General features: G+C 42.6%; 1 protein-coding gene across 6 annotated transcripts in view; it reads left to right on the plus strand.

The window, feature by feature from the left end:
- scaper (S-phase cyclin A-associated protein in the ER) overlaps window positions 1-14,090 on the plus strand; it is a 316,829-nt gene that overhangs the window by 148,812 nt on the left and 153,927 nt on the right. For all 6 annotated transcript variants that reach the window (XM_087982090.1, XM_087982091.1, XM_087982088.1 and 3 more), the window contains one exon: window positions 11,091-11,156. In XM_087982090.1, coding sequence (XP_087838216.1) covers window positions 11,091-11,156 — 66 coding nt within the window. The remainder of the gene's footprint in view (window positions 1-11,090; window positions 11,157-14,090) is intronic.

The following is a 14,090-nucleotide window of genomic DNA, read 5'->3' on the forward strand; positions in this document are numbered from 1 at the left end:
CCTGCACTTGGGGGATTTGGAACGATTTGCCTTGGAAGATCAGTCTGAAAAAAATCAAAGGACAGCAAGTAGGGTTTCAGTCCAGGCATAATGTTTAAATTAATCCTCAGACCTTTACCGTAATTGTTTTCTGAGCAGTCACAATAAATATGCCTAGCTTGCCCTCAAAAACATGTGCTCTCGGACCTGATTGTTACATTTTGACCTTTGTCAGCTGTGGCTTGGTCCTCACTGACTGTAATATGATTGAAACCTTTGCAGTCAAGACAGGGGTCACGCAGGAATCTGTCACTACCCCAACTCTTTTCTCCATCTTCATTGCCACCATCCTTCATCTTCTCAAGAACATGCTTCCCAGTGTTGTGGGCATCGTTTACAAGATGGATGGAAAGTTTTCAATTTCAGCCAATTGAAATCCAAGAGGAAAATGACACCACCATTGGCCGTGGGACTTTAGTACAGTCGGTTCTGTATAACACGTGTTTCTTCAATGTGAGTTTAATGTGATTGAAGAATTTAGACAGTTTGTTTGTTGAATACGAACTTTCCTTACCTGTATTGGCTATAATGCAATTCCAGCTTCATTAGTTTACATAGTGTGACTATTGCACAATTTTCTTACTATGCGAACTCGCAGGGGAACAGCATGTCAGAATTGACTGTAAATGGATGATAGTGTCATTTCTGCTGTTTTGTAAGAGAAGCTAAGTTTAGTGCCTTCATGGAAGCATACTAAGGAATTGGCTTTGCCTCAACTTCAAGACTCGAATCATTTAACAACCTATCCCAGGTCATGTTTTGGTCCATCCCTCCATTAAGATCAACAGAGAAATCCTCCCAAAAGTGGAACGTTTCCCCCACCTGGAAAGCTATCTGACATCTAAGGCTGATATCAATGAAGAGATTCCACATTGCATCCGATCTGCAAGATCCACCTTCAAATGCCAAAAATTAAGGGTCTTAAATGACCGTGACATCTATGATGATACCAATATCTTTGTATATTAGGCAGTCATCCTTCCCCCTGTTTGGCTCCTAAACTTGGATTATGCATGGTTGCTATCTCAAGGAGCCAAACAGCTTATTCCTGTTTCTGTCTCATATGGCCTTAAAGGATTGCCAATGATCTCAAGGCCAAAGATCATTTCCACCTTCCAGAAGCACCTATCAATGTGTAGTTGGAGATGTGGCTCCAGGATTGGGCTCATTAGTCACGCAAGGACTCCCAGAACTCATGAGCACTGACATGGAATTTCCTGGGTGGTTGATCAATATTGTTAGCGAGTGATTGCTGATGACAGGTTGGTAACATTTTCATCTCTGAACCACTTGATTCTGGTAGGAGTATGTTAGTGGACTGTGTAAAAACTAAGTCTAACATTAAGTGCGGTACTGGGCAAGTACTGAACTATCAGACATGTTGGAAGAAATGTTAAACTGAGGGTCTACCTGATCTTCAGCTGAATGTAGAAGATTCTATGGCACTGCTTTAAAGGAGTTAATCTAGGCAAGTTAATCTATGGTCAGCAACACTGCTAAAACAGTTCAGAGTTTGTGAGAAGATTTGTAGCTCGGGTGCTCGTTGTTGTGGTTCTGTTCGCCGAGCTGGGAATTTGTGCTGCAGACGTTTCGTCCCCTGACTAGGTGACATTCTCAGTGCTTGGGAGCCTCCTGTGAAGCGCTTCTGTGATCTTTCCTTCGCCATTTGTAGTGGTTTGAATCTGCCGCTTCCGGTTGTCAGTTCCAGCTGTCTGTTGCAGTGGTCGGTATATTGGGTCGATGTGCTTATTGATTGAATCTGTGGATGAGTGCCATGCCTCTAGGAATTCCCTGGCTGTTCTCTGTTTGGCTTGTCCTATAATAGTAGTGTTGTCCCAGTCAAATTCATGTTGCTTGTCATCTGTGTGTGTGGCTACTAAGGATAGCTGGTCGTGTCATTTCGTGACTAGTTGGTGTTCATGGATGCAGATCGTTAGCTGTCTTCCTGTTTGTCCTATGTAGTGTTTTGTGCAGTCCTTGCATGGGATTTTGTATACTACATTGGTTTTGCTCATGCTGGGTATCGGGTCCTTCGTTCTGGTGAGTTGTTGTCTGAGAGTGGCTGTTGGTTTGTGTGCTGTTTGAGTCCTAGTGGTTGCAGTAGTCTGGCTGTCAGTTCGGAAATGATTCAGTGGCAGATTCAAACCACTACAAATGGCGGAGGAAAGATCACAGAAGCACTTCACAGGAGGCTCCCAAGCACTGAGGATGTCACCTAGACAGGGGACAAAACGTCTGCAACACAAATTCCCAGCTCGGCGAACAGAACCACAACAACTATTAAAACAGATTATCTGAGTATTACCACATTATTTACCACGTTCATAACATCAAAAAATTTTAACACAGCATATGCAGTGTCCTGGTGCAATGTTGGATTGCAAGAAGTCAGTTTCTTGCTTCCAGTTGTGACGTTTTCTGGAAAGTGCATATGCAGGTATCAGATCAGATGGGGTTGTAAGGCCCTTCCATTGTTGACCAGTCTAGTAGCACACTGTCTGGGTTCATTTTTCAAAATTGGCAATTTGACTATTGGGCAATGTTTTATAAAAATGAATTTTACCCCAGTGTGAATCACTGCCTTCGAGAGAGCTTATGGGTGTCCGTAGGCAAGGAAGGTAAATCAAGGATTCTTTTTGAATTTGATTTCATTCTGGTTTAGGATTGCAAACAGCGTTTTGTTTTAAACTGAATTGTTTTTATTAATAGACAAAAAGATGTTTTCTCTCAAACGTAATCCCCGCTGTTGCGGTCAACACCGGAGCCGGCATCGGTGGGTTCCCCACCCCCAAACCGGAATATCCGACACCCGCACAAAAAAAACGTGAGCGCATGGAAAACTCTCCCCTACTGAGGTAAAAGAGGGAATTGGTGCAAGGCAATGGAATTGGTCGCACTCCAGTTATTTTAATTTTAAATATAAGTACGACTTGAAGACACAGTTTCACTTCAGTCTGTTGAACTGTTTTTTAACCGAATGAGCAGTGCAGTAGAAAAGATGTGCAGGTCAGGTGAATTGGCCATGCTAAATTGTCCATAGTAGTTAGGTGCATTAGTCAGAGGGGGGGTGGGTTACTCTTCAGAGGGTCGGTATGGACTTGTTGGGCTGAAGGGCCTGTTTCCACACTGTAGGGAATCTAATCTAAAGTACCAAGCCACGGATTCACTGCCGCCATGTTAAGGCGCAAGACCAGGAGGGGCGGGGCTCTGATCACGTGATCAAAGACACGTGGGGGATGACATGACGTCAGTGTTTCCCCCACCCCCCCAGCAGCGCTGATGAATCAGTGAACTCTTCCCAGGGAAGTAGTGACCATAATATGATTAAATTCTACTTTCAGTTTGAGGAGTGAAAAGTGACTAGTATCTGCAACTTAGTTAAGACAGTTATGAGGGTTTGAGAGTTGGGCTAGCTAAGGTGAAGGGGCAGTAAACCGGAGAGGAATCCATTAGCAACAATCATGGGAGAGAAATTGTGAATTGGAAAATCGTATAAACGCTTAACCTTGCAGTCACGTTTGACTGTATCTTGTACAATGGCCTGATGGCTCGTATGTTAGTGAAGCCTGCCATAGTGTCTACTAGTAAGATATAGGTCAGGAAAAGTAGGGAGAAAGGAACTCGGCGAGTTTTGAGAAGATTTGTAGCTCAGGTTGAGGTTCTGGATTTAGGTTTGCTCACTGAGCTGGAGAGTTAGTTTTCGGACATTTCGTCGCCGTACTGGGTGGCGTCGTTGGTGTGCCTCCAAATGAAGCGTTGGTGGCATGGCCTACTTTCTGTTTGTGTGCTTGGGTTGGTGACGTCCTTTCCTGTTCTTTTTTCTCTGGGGGTGGTGGATGAGATGCGGGTCGGTGTCTTTGTTGGTGGAGTTCCGGTTGGAATGCCATGCTTCTAAGCATTCTGGCTGGAACTCTATCGGTGGAGGCGTTGGCTTGGATCCCATTTGCCACCCCCCGGGAGAAGAACAAGAAATGACATCACCAGAGGAAGTGACATCACCGGCCCAGGGAGGCCCAGACATACAAATAGGGGGCTGGCCATGCCGCCAGTGCTTCATCTGGAGGCTCGCTGATGATGTTGCCTAGTGTGGTGGCGAGGTGTCTGGGGGCAAACCTACATCCAGAAAGGAACTCAAGAAAATTACTATCACTGGAGGAAGAGGTAACAGAAGGATTGATGAGGGCAGAGTGGTGGACATGATCTATATGGATTAACTATGGCGTTCAACAAGGTTGCCCATGGGAGACTGGTTAGCAAGTTTAGATCTTATGGAATACAGGGTGGACTAGACATTTGGCTATAGAACAGACTTGAAAGGAGAAAACAGAGTTTGGTGGTAGAGGGTTGCTTTTCAGACTAGAGACTTGGGGCCAGTGGAGGGCCACAAGGATCAGTGGGCTGGGTCCACTCTTTTTATCATTTATATAATTTGGACGTGAACGTAGGAGGTATGGTTAGTAAGTTTGCAGATGACACCAAAATTGGAGGTGTAGTGGACAGCAAAGAAGGTTACCTCAGATTATAATGGGATCTTAATCAGATGGGCCAATGCGTTGAGGAGTGGCAGATAGAATTTAATTTAAATAAATGTGAGGTGCTGCATTTTGGAAAAGCAAATCTTAGCAGGGCCTATACACTTAATGGCAAGGTCCAAGGGAGTGTTGCTGAACAAAGAGACCTTGGAGTGCAGCTTCATAGCTCCCTGAAAGTAGAGTCACAGGTGGATAGGATAGTGAAGAAGGCGTTTAGTATGCTTTCCTTTATTGGTCAGAGCATTGAGTAAAGGAGTTGGGAGGTCATGTTGCAGTTGTACAGGATGTTGGTTCGGTCACTTTTGGAATATTGCATGCAATGCTGGTCTCCTTTCTATCTGAAAGATGTTGTGAAACTTGAAAGAGTTCAGAAAAGATTTTGAGGATGATACCAGGATTGGAGGGTTTGAGCTATAAGGAGAAGCTGAATAGGCTTTGGCAGTTTTCCCTGCAGTGTCTGAGTGTGAGGAGTGACCTCATAAAGGTTTACAAAATCATGAGGGGCATGGTTAGGGTAAATAGACAATGTCTTTTCCCTGTGGTGAGGGAGTCCAGAGCTAAAGGGCATATGTTTAGGGTGAGAGGGAAAACCTATAAAAGGGACCTAAGAGTCAACATTTTCACACAGAGGGTGGTGCATGTATGGAATGAGCTGCCAGAGGAAGTGGTAGAGGCTGGTACAATTGCAACATTTAAAAGGCATCTGGATGGGTATATGAATAGGAAGGGTTTAGAGAGATATGGGTCAAGGGCTGGCAAATGGTACCAAATTAGGTTCGGATATCTGGTCGGCGTGGACGAGTTGGACTGAAGGGTCTGTTTCCATGCTGTACATCTCTATGACTCTATGATCTTCATTGGTACATTAATGACCTTCCTTCAATCACAAGGTTGACCACGTTGCAATAAATCACCCATACTCCATCAGTAACACTTCCAAACCCATGGCCTCACCATCCAGAAGGCCAAGGGCAGCAGACGTGGAAATGTATCAGTGTTCTTTTATTGTGGTGAGATACAGATCTTGTAACTCCATCTCCAACAGCAGTGTGTATACCCATGCAATGTATACTCCATGTACCCCATTCTCCAGGGCTATTAGGGACAGGCAGTAAATGATGTCCAGATACCTGAACCATGTGAGGGGAAAACAGATTATGGGTTTTTACATGCCACATGACCTCCGTAGAGGAAGGCAGGAGAGGAGAAATGAACTGCTGGGTGAACTGACTCAGCTGCTGGGAGATGGACAGCTCATGCAGCCTGTCTCTTATTGTGGCTGTGCTACCTATTTATTTCACCATTGAAGACAGTCCTTTCAGCTGTCGAGGCCCTAAGCTCTGAAACTGCCTTTTGCTGCTCCTTAAAACCTATCCCTTCAATAAAGCTTTGGGTCATCTTGTTTCGTATTGCCTTATCTGGCCCGTGGTGATTTTATTTTGTCCGATAACACTCCCACAAAGTGTCTGATCTAAACAGGATTGTCTGGAAATACTCATCACATTTCGTCAGCATTTGTGGGGAAAGTTCAGATAACATTTCAGGGGGCTGACGTCCTTTCAAAATCAATTTACTTTTTTGAAACGGGAAATGCTGTTTGAAGCTTTTTGTACTGATCAGGATAGAATTACTAGAATACCAAATCTCAAGGATTATGTTGATTTTGTGGCAGGTCTTAGCCCTTTTGTTCTGGTTTTCTTTGTTTTTTCCCATGTGTCTTCACTTTTTTGGTGTTGGACTGAGTCCCCTATCAGATAATGCACTTTTCCAGATGAACAGTTCCTCTGTGGGTGGAATATACCTCAGTAAAGACTGAACATCTGTGCGTGTGCTGGGAGGTGAGCATTTGCTGCATCCTGGATTGGACCCTGCCTGTTGGAGTGGACCATCCCTGTGAGTTAGCTGCACCTTTTACAATGAACTATATTCCTGTAAGTGGGTCTGGTTCTCTGTGGATGAACCAGGCCTCTATGGAGACCGAATGCCTGTGTGTGCGCTGTGGGGTATGCATTTGCTGCCTTCAGGAGTGGACTCTGCACATTGGAGTGGACTCTGCTTTTGGTTGTGGACTCTGCTTTTGGTTGTGGACTCTGCTTTTGGTTGTGGACTCTGCTTTTGGTTGTGTTGTGGACTCATTTTCTGGCAATGGATTCTGCATACTGGAGTGGACTCTATTCCTGACAATGCACTTTGCACACTAGAGTGGACTCTGTTCTTGGGAATGGACTCTGCATTCTGAAGAAAACTGTTTTGGTAATGGATTCTGTGTACCAGAAGTGATTCTGTTTGTTGATAATTAACTCTGTCATGTTGCTTGTTGGGTTTATCACCCACACTGTCTTGTGTGTTCCTTGGTCTGGCAGGCCTCACTGTGAGCTGGGAGACTCATAGGTCATCCCAAAAAGCTGTCCCAAGAGCCTGAGGTTGGATAGGCCGTCCTGAGAACCAGAAGGTGGGTAGGCTGTCCCAAGAGTCGGAAGGTGGGTAGGGCATCCTGACGCCAATCACCCCGAAAGCCAGAAGGTGAGTGTGCCATTCTGAGCGCTGCGTCCCGAGAAGGGGTAATCGGGATGGGCTGTCCTAGAGGTGGCCAGAAGTTGGAGCAGCCAAGAGCCAGAATGTGCGTAGGGGCAGGCCAGGATCCAGAAGGCCTGTGGGCTGCCCTGTGCACCTTCATCTCAGGAAAGGGGAACGAGTTGGTTGAGACACAGCTCGGACGTCTGTCAGGGCAGTCCACAGGCTGGATGGCATATCCAGGTGGGCGAGAGTCAGATGGTTTGTAGGGGCAGACTGAGAACTGGAGGGCATAGTGCTGTCCTCAGTGCTGTCACTCCAGGAAGGTACCAAGGCGGATGGTCCTGGAGGTGGCTGGAAGGTGTGTCACGGCAGACCAAGAGCTGGAAGGGGCATTGGGGCGGGCTGCCTTTGAGTAGCCGGCAGGGGAGAGGAGAGGGTGGTTTGCTGGGTTGCCAGGGGAATATGTGTTATATGCACTCTTTTATTGTTTGGTTTATCGGACTGTTTCCTTTTTGATCTGATCAGGTGGGATTTGAGGTTTGTCCTCTTTTCCCTGTGAACTGGTTGTACGGTGGGGTTTGGGGGTCTGGCTTTGCTGCCCCTTTCCTCTGTAAATTGCTGGGTTTTTTTTGTAAACTGCTGTTCATTGTTAACTGTTTGGATGTAACTTGTACTGTTTAATAAAATTCTTTAAAAAAATAAAAAAAAGACAAAAGACAAGCTCAGAAAATGATAGTTTTTAATTTGGCCTGTCATGTCTTATGAATTACTTCTCATAACCAAGACGTCAAATCACACTTTAATGTTTTTAACCAAGGCAATGATTATAGTAAGCATTCAATAAATCACTTTCTTCAATCATCGCATGCCCTACAGTCATAGGGTTTTAATGCGAAAACTGATGTCTTCAATTTTTATTTGATTTAAGTCATCCTTTGCTACTCTCTATGCTGTCTTGCACAATGTACATGTGCCCATCACCAAGGGTTTTAATATTTTTTTAAAAATCGTTTTACACCTACATTTGTAACAGTAACTTGTATTTACACAAGGCCTTTGAAGTAATACAGCGAAATGCACCAACTGATTCATAGGAGCTCTTCAGCAAAATTTGTCGCCAACCTGACCGAATTAGTATAGTAAGTATGGTCAAAGAGGTAAGTTTCGAGAAGTGTCTTAAGGAAGAAAGCTGGAGATGGTTAGGAAGGCACTTGCAGAGTTGAGGGCTTTGACAGCTTTAGGCTAGAGGATTTGGGGATGCTCGAGGACAGAATTGGAAGAGCACCGAAGTTGGAAAATTGTGAACTGGAGGAGGTTATGAAGAGTCAGGAAAAATGAATTCATAGATTAATTTGAAAACAAGGTTGAGAATTTTTGAATTGAGGCATTGCTCAACCAGGAACCAGAATAAGTCCATGAATGTGGAGGGAGAGTAGTGGGTGAATAATACTTGGTTCTGGGAGGAGTATGTTAGTTGGCTAGAAGTGTGGAGAAGATGGATTTTGAGATACCAGCTAAGGGTGCATTGGAATAGTTGGTCGAGACAAAGTCAGACTAATAAAGACACAGGAGAGAGTTTGAGCAGCAGATAAGATGATGCAGGCCCAAGATGGGCAATATTACAAAGATGGAAATAGGCAGTTTTAAAGCATGTGGCTGTAACACGTTTCCAGTTTAAAAAAAATTTAGATATTAGAAAAATCTTTATTTGCACCTGGAAATATTCCTTATTCCTACGTTCTTACATGTGTGCATCTTATATAGATTATTTACTTATTGCAAAATATGTGAGGCAATATACTTCACAGTTAGAAAGCTACTGCATTGGTAAACATCTACATCCAGTTCTATAACTAATTGCTGTAGTAAAAGTTTCAAAAGGGGAGGCAATGGCCTAGTGGTATTATCACTGGACTGTTAATCCAGAGACCCAGGTAATGTTCCAGGGACCCGGATTCGAATCCGAGAATGAAAAAAGGTGGAATTTGAATTCAATAAATATCTGGAATTAAGAATCTAATGATTACTGTTGGAAAAATCCATTGCCAATTGTCGGAAAACCCATCTGGTTCACTAGCGCCCTTTAAGGAAGGAAACTGCCTCCTTACCTGGTTGGCTACATGTGATTCCAGACCCACGACAAAGTGGTTGACTCTCAACTGCCCTCTGGGCAATTAGGGATGGGTAATAAATGCTGCCTAGCCAATGATGCCCTAATCCTGTTAAAGAGTAAAGGAAGGAAAAAAAGGTAACATTAGCTAGCCCGAATAAAATGGCAGCTTTGATGGTATTGTATGATACCATAGTTATATGGAGCATTTTAGCAATTTCGAGGGGTTGGTCCAAATACTGCATCAAATACTTTACCAGTTTGTCTGCTGTAAACCATAACTTTACTCCTAGAATTTAGTGGCTGGAATATTTTGCACTGCTGGAATAAACTGAAAATAGGGTTGAGAATGTTGCTAATCATTGGACACAACTAAGGAGGAAGAAATCTACTTCTGTGATATGTTATTGGTTCTGCATAGTACTCATTGCAAACCCTGCTTGAATGTTTGAATTACATTTCACTGTTACACTTTGACCATATCCCTGTTGTCATTAGACAATATGCTATCTGAATATCCAACAAATTATGACACCTTTAATATAAAGAAATGTTCCAAGGCACTTCACAGGAGAATTATACAACACCATACGGCATCAAGTCACATAAGGAGATTATTGAAAGCTTGGTCAAAGAGGTAGATTTTAAGAAGAAAACAAGGCAGAGAAGTTAAAAGGCATATTCCAAGGAATTCCAGAAATTGGAGACTAGGTAACTGAAGGAATGTTACGACACTGGGTAAAATCTCCTGCTTACTGTAAACCAGCAACACGGATAAGATTTGTTACATATAATTATCTCTGAAAATTTGAGAGGCCAAGAACTATTTGAAGTACAAATTAACAACTTTAGTTCTGAAATATAACAGAATAATTAACTAACAACTATTTACAGCTCCTCTCTAATCCATCTTTTACCTTCCCTTCTATAATACTAGTCTGATAAAACTCCCGATTATATTTACAAAACAAAACTTCTTATCTCAAAACCAAGCAGCTTGCATTTTTCAATGTATTCCTGTCGTCTTTCCTTCTTGGGGATTCTGCTTCACAGGTTACTGATCAATAACAGTACCTTTTAAGAGAGCTATTTTTCAGACAGTCTTTACATGCTGGTAGCTTAGCAGTTCTCCTCCCAACTGTTCAATTTCCCCCAGTTTTATACCCACCCATTCCAAAAAAAACCACTGGCTTTTAAGATTGACAATATACTAAATTCAAACTTGATTGGACTTTGATTTTTTTTGGGGTGTAATTTAAACTGATTGGCCAAATTCAAATTGGATTTGTCTCATAGCAACTCAGCCAGTACTATCTGTTCTGAATCAAATGTTACATCATAAATTGTTCAGCACTTGGTGTGCTTGCCAATTCCTTTACTCTCTCAAAGGTACAGTACACTTCTACACTTGCACAACAGGAACATCTGCCAATTATGGACTGATTATAATTGGGGTGCATGTACATTTATAAACAGCATTAAAATGATCAAAAATCAATAGGATTAGCTCGGAAAGGTTGGTTTGTAGCTGGATGTTTTGTTGGTCTTGCAGGGGCCATTTATGAAATACCATGAAATGGTACGTGCTGTGAAATTGATCTGAATATTTTTACCATGTAATAGAAAGAGTGACATAATCCTGAAACAACTGGCATTTTTTGTGCTTTTGAAGAAAGGGCATCGTTGAGCATTTCACAAGTGATGGGGAGCCCCAGTAGGTGTTTATACTGACAGTGCAGTCAGAAACAGGCCTTGAAGGAAGGGAGAGACATGACCAGAAGAAACAATCTCTTTATTTTTGAAAACCATGCAGATTTATCCTGGTCACTTTTGATTAGTATAATAAACAACAATTAAGGTTTTAATGAATGTCTTGTGTTCATTATGTACAGGGGCAAAGAGTATGAAAGCTCACTGGAAGCCAAAGCTCAGATTCCAGATTCACCCTTCAAAGCTAAGTAAGTACTTTATAAACAGATATTAACAATTGTGAGTAGCGATTGCATCATATCCAGACCGTACATTTAAAAGCAGCCATTGTTTAATGCTAAAATTTTCTGCCTTCGGGAGTTGGGAGCTGTAATAAAAACAGATAATGCTGGAAATACATCATAAATCTATCTTCAAAGAAAAAAACGTTTCCTCAGAAGAAAGATCGGTAAGTACCTTTGTTACAGTTCTAAAAACAAAAGTATGAAGAGGTGAAGATCATAAATTGAACAATCCGAAATGTTGCAGTGGATTTAATGGGCTGTACAAATAATTGGGAAGAGTTGAAACAACAAAGGAAAGGAGAGCATAAAAAGACACAAATTAAATTACAATTAAAAAAAAGTCAAGGATTGACATTGATATCTGCTATTTGGTTGATGGATATCTGCCTTATGTCCTTATTACAAAGAATTTTTCAAAGTGTTGAAGATTATAGAAAATAACTTGTGCTTCTGTTTCTCCCACACTTAAGTGCTCTGTACACAGCTGAAATAGAACAAAGCAATAGTGTTAATTAGTTTGGCATTTATTGCTAAGAAACATTTCTTAAAAGTGTATGGTGTTACCGACTGTAGATATAAGCCAAAGAAAGCAAGAGTCTCAAGTTGATCTAAAGCCCAAATAAAATGAAGTTGATTTCTGCTGGGTTGTTAACATTTTCTTACTGGGAAAGGATGACTTAAATCAGTTTGGCCCCCCTGCTTCTGACTAATATTAAGTTATCCCTGCTTTAAAACTGCTTGGCAGTCCTTAGCTGAGGATGATATTGCATTCAGCTGAGAGGCGGCCCATGCCAATTAGGAATATTCATTGTTGCCTCACAGAGCCATTTGAGGGAGCACCTGTGCAGCCAAAACGTGCATGAGTAAGTGTCTTTGTTGAGCTGAGGAGAAAAGGAGTGTATGCAAAATTATGATTTTAAGAGAAATCTTGACTTCTGTTTACTTTAACTCAAACAAAGACCTCTTAAAAATTATGATTAATCTTGCATCTTTGCTGAAAAAAACGTAATTCCTGCCAATGAGTTCTATATGCTTTTCAAGAGGAACTTGGTTGGAAGTCTAGTAGTGTGAGCTGGTTTAATTAACATCAGAAAGATCATAAATATATTATCAATACACTGCATGCCTGCTGACCGATTTCGCTGCTAGTGTGCATGTTCAGGAGTGTTAGCAAGCACAACTGCAGATGTTTCGTAACATCGTTTGATTGCTCCAGCGAATGGAGCTCCAATTGGATATCGAAGATATGATTAGTAAGTTTGCAGATAACACCAAAATAGGTGGTGTAGTGGACACTGAAGACAGTTATCTCTGTGTGCAGTGGGATCTTGATCAGATGGGACAAAGGGGAGAGGAGTGGCAGACGGAGTTTAATTTAGATGAAAGTGAGGTGTTGCATTTTGGTAAGGCAAACCAGTTAATGGTAGGGCCATGCGGAGCATTGCAGAACAGAGACCAAGGGGTACAGATGCATAGTTCCTTGAAAGTGGGTTTGCAGGTAGGGATTGATTGATTCTGATTTATTGTCACGTGTAGCTAAGTGCAGTGAAAAACTTTGTTTGTGAGCATTACAGGTAGATCATAGTAAGCAATATCATACAGATGAAAAAAACTTGGAGGCATACAGATTACATCGCACAGAGCGTGCGCTAGGCTAGATCAGCAATATTTGAAGTTAGAGAGTCCATTCATTAGTCAAATAATGGCAGGGAAGAAGCTGTTTTTGAACCTGCTGGTGGATGAGTTCAAGCTTGTGTATCTGTTGCCTGATGGAAGAGGTAAAAGGAAACCATTTACGGGGTACAATGGATCTTTGATTATGTTGACAGCCTTTCTGCAGCAACGAAGCATTAACTGGAGTCCATGGATGGGAGGTTGGCCTCTGTGATGGTCTGGGCTGTGCACATAACCTTCTGTAGTTCCTTACAGTCCTGGGCAGAGCAGTTGCCATATCAGGCTGTTATACACTTGGACAGTATGCTTTCAGTAGTGCATCTATAAGAGTTGATGAGGGTCCTTATGAACATGCTAAATGTTCTGAGCCACCTGAGGAAGAAGAGGTATTGTTGTGCCTTCTTGACCGTCACGTCTACGTGGGAAGTCCAGGATAGGTTGTCGGTTATCATCACCCTTAGGAACTTGATGCTGTCCAACCTGTCAACCTCAGCTCCATTGATGTAGACGGGGGTGTGTTCTCCTTTCTTTCTGAAGTCATAGAGATGTACAGCATGGAAACAAACCCTTCAGTCCAACTCCTCCATGCCGACCAGATATCCCAACCCAACCTAGTCACACCTGCCAGCACCTGGTCCCTATCCCTCCAAACCCTTCCCATTCATATACCCATCCAACTGCCTTTTAAATGTTGCAATTGTACCCAGTCTCCACCACTTCCTCTGGCAGCTCATTCCACACACATACCACCCTCTCTGTGAAAATGTTGCCCCGTAGGTCTCTTTTATATCTTTCCCTTCTCACCCCAAACCTATGCCCTCTAGTTCTGGACTCCTTGACCCCAGGGAAAAGACTTTGCCTATTTACCCTATCCATGCCCCTCATAATTGTGTAAACCACTATAAGGTCACCCCTCAACCTCCAACGCTCCAGGGAAAACAGCCCCAGCCTGTTCAGCTTCTCTCTATAGCTCAAATCCTTCAACCCTGGCAACATCTTTAAATCTTTTCTGAACCTTTTCAAGTTTCACAACATCTTTTCGATAGGAAGGAGACCAGAATTGCACGCAATATTCCAACGGTGGCCTAACCAATGTCCTGTACAGCCGCAACATGACCTCCCAGCTCTTGTACTCAATACTCTGACTAATAAAGGAAAGTATTGCAAATGCCTCCTTCACTATCCTATCTACCTACGACTCCACTTTCAAAGAGCTATGAACCT

Source organism: Chiloscyllium plagiosum, unplaced genomic scaffold (genome assembly GCF_037043375.1).
Source record: "Chiloscyllium plagiosum isolate Xiang-an unplaced genomic scaffold, Cpla_swu_hap1 HiC_scaffold_42, whole genome shotgun sequence".
Classification (NCBI taxonomy): domain Eukaryota; kingdom Metazoa; phylum Chordata; class Chondrichthyes; order Orectolobiformes; family Hemiscylliidae; genus Chiloscyllium; species Chiloscyllium plagiosum.